This window comes from Carya illinoinensis, chromosome 5 (assembly GCF_018687715.1).
Source record: "Carya illinoinensis cultivar Pawnee chromosome 5, C.illinoinensisPawnee_v1, whole genome shotgun sequence".
NCBI classification, from domain to species: domain Eukaryota; kingdom Viridiplantae; phylum Streptophyta; class Magnoliopsida; order Fagales; family Juglandaceae; genus Carya; species Carya illinoinensis.
In genome coordinates this window covers 8,301,280-8,309,597 of record NC_056756.1, presented here as the reverse complement: position 1 = coordinate 8,309,597, position 8,318 = coordinate 8,301,280, and the positions used below count along the sequence as shown (strand labels likewise).

Sequence of the window (8,318 nt, the reverse complement as noted above, 5' to 3'; positions counted from 1 at the left end):
TGTATATATGGAGCCGCAAAATATGAAAAGTGGAGACATGGCATTTGAGGGTGGAAAATAAAGGGTGTAAAAGCTAAATCTCAATTGTCCAATGCTCTATTTGGTCGTCAGGACACGGAATGAGAAAATCCTAATTCAAGTAACCTCTCGTGACAGAATGGAGTGAACGTATAACATTTCTTTGTGTCGCTTTTAAAAAGCTTCAATATCATTGCTCAATCTCATATTTATTTCTAGAAAAAGTTGAAAGAGGAACTCATTTGATGTCTTAACGAGTCAAGAGTTGCCAACAGGTAAAAGAGTTTCCTCCAAGAGGTTGGAAACTACATGTACAATATTTGGCATATTTATGGTGGATATACAACCTTCGGGAAAAAGCATTTAAATATTGAATACAAACATAAATTAAGTTTCTTGGAACAAAGCACGCACTTGATAGCTAGCCATACAGGCAGGAAACTCAAGAAGTTCTGCATTAACAAAAAACAAGAAAAATGAGAGCAGTGGAAAATAATAGATTTCTTTTAATTGTCAACTAAATCATCAATTTTACCATTAGTGGAACTTCAATTATTTGGTTGTTTGGCAGAGAGGAGATATGCAAAAATGATGGACAATATAATGAGCAGCATAACAACCTGCATTGTAGGTCAAAAGATTATCATTGCATGTCTTAAATAACATTTATCTTTTGGGAGGAGAGGTTAGTTCAAAACAGAGATAGATAATCATCAAGTTTTGGAAACAAGATTAGGTTGATAAATAAGCAGATACTTACAAGAGTCGGATTTAATCTAGGCTCGCTCCTGACGACGTAAGATTTTCTGATGAAATCCATAAATCTTTATCAGATTTAAATAATTAAACAACCGCAACAATAACATTAACTAAGCATTTACGAAGCTCATATAAGACAACTAGGAACCATGACAACCTTTTGTTGAGGACTCCAGAATTCCTGCAGGTTTTCAGTATCGCATCCAGCCTGCTCAACGTCTTTGTTGCATTAGGGTCATTCTTGTTGACCTGCAGTAGTTCATAGTGCACTATTAGTAACACTCCGGAAAATGCTGTAAGAAACACTAAGGAGTGGAAGCTTGGTTTTACAAATCCTCATCATATTTAGTGGCATAGAAAGTAGACAGATCAAAACATTCGATGTGGTTTATGAAAATTTTCTAGTAGAAGTGTCGGATATGAAAGATGATTCCAATATATAAGCTGAAGAATATTTAGTTACAAGCAGATATATCTGGTTAATTATTAAGAAAAGCACCGTACCTTTGACTTCAGCATACAAGAAAAATCAAAGAAAGCACCATACACATCAGCCATCGTTTTTGTTCGGTCGATGACTTTGGCAGTAAGACCTATGCAACATAACCGCATATGTTGACTAAAATTTTAGTTGTCTGACATGCCATGAGATTCAGACGTAAGGAATGCCCATAAATAATTAACTTACCACGCCTCATTTTAACTACACCTCTGAAGACTTCAATGTTGTTGTAGCACAACGCCAGTGTTCCAATGGCCATGATCTGGTAGATGTAGCACGTCAAATTCCACAGAAACATTTCATAATTATTAGAGTTTTTGAACATCGAAACAAATCTAAAGACACATACACCATAAATCAGGAACTATTTGGATTTTGTATAGATATATAAAATGAAAAACATATAGCTTGCAAGTTAGGTGTGCATAAATACCTACATCCATACCAATGTGTCAAATTAACAGACACGAGAAAATAATAGTTGAGTTGGTTGATTATTATTCTTTTAAAAAACGTTACTAAAAAAGCCAGAGTTTGTTGAGAAGATTCCGTGCCTGGGGGATAGCGCAAAATCGGAATATCGAGAGATCACGTAAGGCAGCCATGTATTTCAAGGAATCTTCCACATGTATCAAAGCATTGGAGACCATGTCATTCAAACATTGCACTGCCTTTTCGGAGTTTTCCTCATATTTCAAGTCCTGGATTGAAAAGATGAAAAAGGATGAAAAACTGTCAATGAGAAAATGATAAACCTGATAAAATGAGAGTGAAATGCAAAATTTCAAGGCATTTTCATATTCCTACCCAAAATTCATTTACATCATGAGATAGCAAAAGAATGATGAGTATAGAATTGAGAAGAAGCATGGACAAGAGGTGCACCTCAAGTTTGTTAACGTATTTACTCCAGATCTGGCGAGGCCAAAACATGCGACACTTTGGTATCTCATTAATATCCTCCAGATAATCTCGTATTATGTTTGTTTTCTGTGATTGTAGAACAATCATTATCAAATTTCCAAGCAAAAGGATCTAGAGTGAACATGCTTTGGTTGTTTCAAGTATCAATGCATTACCTGAAGAAATAAACCCATTGAATTCGAAAGATGATCTGGAGCCAAATCTTCTGACCCAGAGGCATGGAAAAGCTTGGACAGACCTAGTCCGACAAGTCCTGCTACATAGTGGCAATATTCATCATAGTCATCAATTGACTCTACCTGCAGGATGAGGAAAAATGTATATGTGTCACATAAACTACATATAATCTCGCTACATGGAAGACATTTATCCACCGGATGTCAAAATAAATTCTAGATTGGGTTTCACGTAACAAGAAACTGATATAGCGGATAAGCCCCAACTTAGTGAAGAAGAATGGGCATCATTATTATACTAAGACTAAGATTAGGTGCTCTTAGTAACTTGTAGCTTAATGATTCGAGCTGGGGCATCTGAGAAGAAGGTACAATTTATATTCTCCTCGTCCTTCTTCTTTTATTTGGAAGGGGGTGGTAGATCCAACATACACACAAAATCAAATTCTGATATAAAGCTTTGTTGGGTTGAGCTAAGTCGTGCCTTCAGGCAGGTCATAATAATGGCAGAATGTTTTTGTCATCTGTCCCATTAGTTCCACCAGCCAACCATTTTCAACTTAGCCTCACTTATGAAAGTGACATAAACTCAAGAAAACAAATATGAAAATCTCAAGCAGCTGTTAACCCTTTTCCAAAAAGAGCATGAATAACAAACCTCCTGGCATATAAATTTTGCCATTCCTGCACCCATTCTTTTGGTAATGTCTTCAATTGCCTCCTGATAACTGCAGAATTGACACAAGTTTTATGAGTTATCTACTAAAACAATGTAAAGCAAGAACTCGTATAACATAGGTGACATACGCATAGATGTTGTAAATATTTAAACAATTTAGTATACCCGATAGATATTAACTCATGTTAATTATTCATTATATACAGACTAAGAAAGGGCACAATCATACAAAAGGGCCAGCACAACATGGACCATAGTTACAGCGTGCCACGTTGACTTCTTGGGGAACATTCAGTGATAGAGTGGAATTGCTAGGGTAACATGTAGATCATGTATGCCATGTTACAAACTACCTACAAGAAATAAAAGACAAGCCCTATCTTATAATCAGGTAGAAAGTTGTAAAAGAGGGCCAATGATACAGATTATAATCAAGTCGTGGATTGAAAAGCCGCAACAGGAATTATTGAAAACAAAAGCAACATTCTTATACCCACAGAAATAATTTCAGTATTCATAGAGGAAGAAATCACCTCTTTCCAAGCTCAAGAAAAGCAATTGATACATGATGAAATTGGTCCATGAGAACTTTGTACTCCTTTGTACCACCTTTAAACAAAAGAAAAGAAGAAAAATCAGTGGACAGACATCTTTTACACATTAATAATGGATAAGTAACATACAAGCATACCTGAAAAAACATGGCTACAGATTTTTTATAGAAGAAATATGGAGCTTTTATCTTGTAATAGATAAAACGATTGACATGAGAAAGCTCAAGTTCTTAGTTTACAAACCCGGCATGAAGTTGAGATCGGGAATTTGACACATAATTAAGATTCAGAAAAGATGGCACATGAAAAGCAACTAAAGAATCTCAATCACAAACACGAGAGCTTGCAAATATATGCGTACACGTATACCACAAACACAAAGAGGTTAACAGCAATAGAACTGAAGATAAAAGATGGGGTCCACAAAACTATAGCTTGAATCACCCACTTAATAATGCTACCTGCAAACACTGAAAGCAATTACTGAAGGGATTATGTGATAACTATGGTGTTAAAACGTCTACCATATCAGACATCTTTTTAATGACAGAATGAACTGGATGATAAGCTCTTCAGCATATAGAATCTAGGAAAAATAAAAGGGAGAACGGTTGCAAGATTTCAAACAACTCACATGAAAAATGCCACTCGCGATCATATATGTGACGATGAAAAGCTATCAGGATAGGCACTTTAACATCTGTTTGTATGCTTGTATCATCCTCTGCAAACAAACCATCAAAGAAAAGTTGATCAGTTGGGTGGATCAATAATAATACATCACACTGAAAGTTGGTAAAACCAGAATGATGCAGGAAACCAGTCATCCATAAAATCTGAAATTAATGCCAAATCAAAACCAACAGTTTTTTTTATTGCTTATTTACGGAACATTATATATATTTTTACTTAATGATAATGAATTTCGTTAAAAAAGTGCAAAAGGGTGTCACCCAAGTTCCTGGAAGTATACATAGGACACAAATCTTAGGGAAAGAGAACAAGTGTTTAGAAAATGTACAACAGAAGAATCTAGAAGTGCTGTGGACAGTTGACCGTTCGTACAAAGATTTAAGCATAAATACTTTTAGCTATGGTAGCGTTTTCTCATGGTCTTCAAAATTGCAGGCACTATGTTAATTCCAAATACACCGCATTAAGCATGTCAGAGCCATCTTCAATACATTTACTTAAGAATCTAAAGCAGAATACTATGAAAATTGTATCGGTTTGACAGAGTGAGTAGCTATTAAACATATGCAGCCGAAGCCTTCGGATTATAAAGTTAGAACTTGGCTAAGCCGATCATGTATAAATCCAATTTAAAAGTTTACCAACATCTTGAACAAATTCTGACAGAGTAGAGTATTTAAATCGGTAAATGCAAACCCACGAGGCTCCAGCTCATTAAGAAGAACTAGTATTCTTCACAACCACTTGACAGATACCAAGGTATTATGTAGAAGATGCAAGTGCCCGAATGGTAGCCTCCAGCACCACACCGTCAACCCAACCATGAGTTTAAATATTCATTCACAACCTAATGTTACCAACCAGAAAATAACTAGGGCCACCTTCATCTAGATGAAGCGTGGTCTCTTAAAAAACCAAAGTCTCATAAAAGGGCGCATCAAGCTTGCATTTTACACAAAACATGATGCTAACAATTTGACATAGTTCTTAAGTTAAGTTTCTCGGACAAAATATTAATCAAGAGAAATCATATGGAAAATCTAAGGTTATAGATAATAGGAACAAACCAACAGTATCGAGGGCTCGAAGAACCAGATAGAATATGCATACCTGCAAAACAACAAAAGATATAACTGAGACATAAAATGTGATGTATTTCTAGAAAGTAATATAAAAGGCAATCCAACTAGAAGATAGCAAATCCGAAATCCACGAATAATCCCATCCAAATCATTCAAAATTCCCAATTATGTTCATTAATTTCCTGGGCAAGAACATCGCGCCACAGATTGCAATCCCCACACCGAAATTCAAACATGCACAACGTGACCGACAGAAAAAAAAAAAAGAAGGATCGAAACCAGATTCAATCAAGATTATCAACAAAAAGCGAGACACATCAGACGTGAATTGGGGAAAGGGGGTGGGGGGGCTTACGGCGTTGCGAAGTTCGGGGGTGAGCTGCTGAATAACGAGAGCGAAGCTGCGAGAGACCTTGTGGAGCATGGTGTAGCAGAAAGCCCAGTGTGGCTCCGGAGGGATCTGCTTCTCAGCATGCCTCGCCGCCATTTTCAACTTCAGCAGCGGGTAAAAGTCATCGGGGTTTTTCAGAACCGCACCCAAGCTCCCCATTCTTTTTCGTTAAATCGGATTTCGTTTCGTTTCCGGAAACAGTCGCGATTCCGAGAGAAAAGCGAAATAAATAACTACGGAAACTCACAAAGGAAGACGCGTACACCCTCTGAGTGTTGCGGTAGGTAGCCTTTTTGTAGATGCGGACGATGGCAGTTTCGCCGGGTCTCTTATGGCATCCGAGAAGAGAGAGAGAGACATACACACACAGTTGTGACTGCAAAGTCGTTGAATGGGATCCGTATGGTAGAGCGACTTTCACATTAGAGATGCCGTTTACTTCACTTTTTTTATTTATTAAATAAATTAAATTGTCCACCCTTCGCCCATACATCATACATTTATTATAAAAAATAAAAAAAAAATAAAAAAAAGTGTAACGTACAGTATATAATTAGGCAGCCCGATAAAAGACTAATGGATGCTGGCATGCTGCTGTCCATTATTCTGCTACTTGTTTTATTTGATCTGAATCGGATTCCCGACGAAAATTGGTGCTCTTTTTTGTATTTTATTTAATTTCAACTGCCTTTTGACGGTGACGGGGTGTGAAAACAGGGAGATGGATAAACACTAGCTGGCTAGTGTGGACTTTTTCAAGCATTAACCTTTGAAATAATAAGGTTGCGCATGGACGTAGACAGGAAAAGGAAAATATAAAGGAGGAGTAATATTACGTAAGTCGTGTGTAAATATTATGTAATTAAAAAAAAAAGAGTTTGTTGTTAAAAAATTAATTTTTTTATATAAATATCTTATTTATTTATTTTTTAAATAATTATGTAGTATTTGTATAATCACAACTATAATTATCATTTATTTCTCTTATAAATTTTAAATTTCAGATTTTATAAATCTCAACGCATCAATAATTGACACATAAGCACTTGTTATGTAAATATAAATAGTGTTTTCTATGATATATACAAGGTTGTGCGCTCTTGCATTTTTTCCATTTTTTGTGATAACGTTTTCAAGGTGAGAGGGATAATGGTCAAATTGCAAAATAAGAAGAGAAGAAATCCCTTAGTTATAAAGTGATTATATAAAGTAATCTTAAAAATTATGTGATCTGTCATATTGTAAAGTTATTTTTATTATAATACAGATCTAACGACTCATATAGAATCACGTCAATTTATAAGATTATTTTTATATAATCTCTTATGTGTGTAGAACTCCTATTTTTTTAAAAATAAATGCAATTATTTATCACAAAGTGGATGGACATTTTTTATTGATGGATTGGAAAAACTTTCCTTCGAGCCAATTAGTAAGGAAACTTGTTCATATAATATATATTTTCTTTCCTTCCGGTTGAGTTTTAGACTTTTACACTCCCAAACAAAGAAAAAAAAAATTAATAAAAAAAGGCCCCAAAGACTTTGTAGTTATTCTTACCATTGTGTGAACCCAAAACTAGCTGTGCCGGTCAAAATGATGCAGAAGACCCATTGTTACTTGAAAGCAACACGAGAGAGAGAGAGAGAGAGAGAGAGAGAGAGAGAGAGAGTCTATTCCAAAAGTAGGTAACATGATAGCAATTGATGTAGGCTTACACGTTGACAAATTTATAAGTTTGATTGTTCCTTTTGATGTATCAGTTCCAAAAATCTCTAGGAAAATGTTATATGTAATTAAAAGAAATTTACAAAAAATTTATTTTCTCGCGTATCAATCATCATGAAATTCAAAACATAACTAACAAAATGAATTTTATAAATAAAATTATAAGTACGTGTAATGCTATTAAAAACTTTATTTGCCGGCATTTTGTACAAACTCGGAGTAGTTACAATAATTAATCACGTTTTCATTTCTCTTTGAAATTGGGTAGGTACGGTATTTGAAAATTGAGCAAGTTTATAGCCTCATTTAATCGTACTTATTACTTACTTTGGAATATTCGTTGGGTTGATTATTTTTATAGTCAAATTACTCTATGTACCTTAAAATTAGAATTATTCTTATTACAATCCTCTTTAAGTGGTCTGCATTGCAGACAAATGAAATGCAGTGTTCATTTAATCCCAACTCTGTGTTTCTTTTTATAGAAATAAGACCACCTAAAGACCTCGCTCCTTGTACATAATTCAAAGAGGACTTTGCTCCTGTCCAGCTCTATTCAAATAGGACTTTGTGCCTATCCAGCTGAAACCATACCCAAAGCCGCCCCTTGCCATTGCCGCCGTCGCCATCATCAAGCACATCCTCCCATCATTGTCGCCGTCACCGCTCCCGAAATGATTTTGGTGAGGGCTTTCCTTCTTTAACGTGTTTTGGTTCTTGAAATGTCTCAAAAAATTTCATGTGTTTAGTTCTAGAAATCCCTTTAAAAGAGACCAATATTTTGAATATTTACTTTTGTGGTAAGATATTTA

The 8,318-nt window shown here is 35.3% G+C and overlaps 1 protein-coding gene across 2 annotated transcripts; it reads right to left on the bottom strand.

The window, feature by feature from the left end:
- Positions 1-208: 208 nt before the first annotated feature.
- Positions 209-6,186, bottom strand: LOC122311028 (squalene synthase). 2 transcript variants are annotated; one of them, XM_043125371.1, is made up of 14 exons: positions 5,743-6,186; positions 5,373-5,415; positions 4,247-4,336; positions 3,592-3,667; positions 3,038-3,107; positions 2,359-2,502; positions 2,165-2,269; positions 1,834-1,980; positions 1,466-1,541; positions 1,282-1,370; positions 935-1,026; positions 779-824; positions 554-638; positions 209-470 (listed from the first exon to the last, which is right to left on the bottom strand). In XM_043125371.1, exons 1-13 carry the CDS (start codon positions 5,935-5,937, stop codon positions 567-569), a joined length of 1,245 nt encoding a protein of 414 aa, XP_042981305.1. In that variant the 5' UTR covers positions 5,938-6,186; the 3' UTR covers positions 209-470; positions 554-566. The 2 variants fall into 2 exon arrangements, with proteins under 2 accessions (XP_042981305.1, XP_042981307.1); XM_043125373.1 differs by lacking the exons at positions 4,247-4,336; positions 5,373-5,415; positions 5,743-6,186 and adding an exon at positions 3,288-3,411 and having other exon boundaries at positions 3,592-3,649.
- Between the last annotated feature and the right edge of the window lie 2,132 nt (positions 6,187-8,318).

What these genes read in the sequence shown, in the direction of transcription:
- LOC122311028 (XM_043125371.1), bottom strand. Translation starts at nt 5,937, where the DNA reads ATGGGGAGCTTGGGTGCGGTTCTGAAAAACCCCGATGACTTTTACCCG. An exon ending in TGTAGTTAAAATGAGGCGTG is followed by an intron (nt 1,371 to 1,465) that starts GTAAGTTAATTA and finishes TATGTTGCATAG; the next exon opens with GTCTTACTGCCAAAGTCATC. An exon ending in CTTGTATGCTGAAGTCAAAG is followed by an intron (nt 1,027 to 1,281) that starts GTACGGTGCTTT and finishes GAACTACTGCAG; the next exon opens with GTCAACAAGAATGACCCTAA.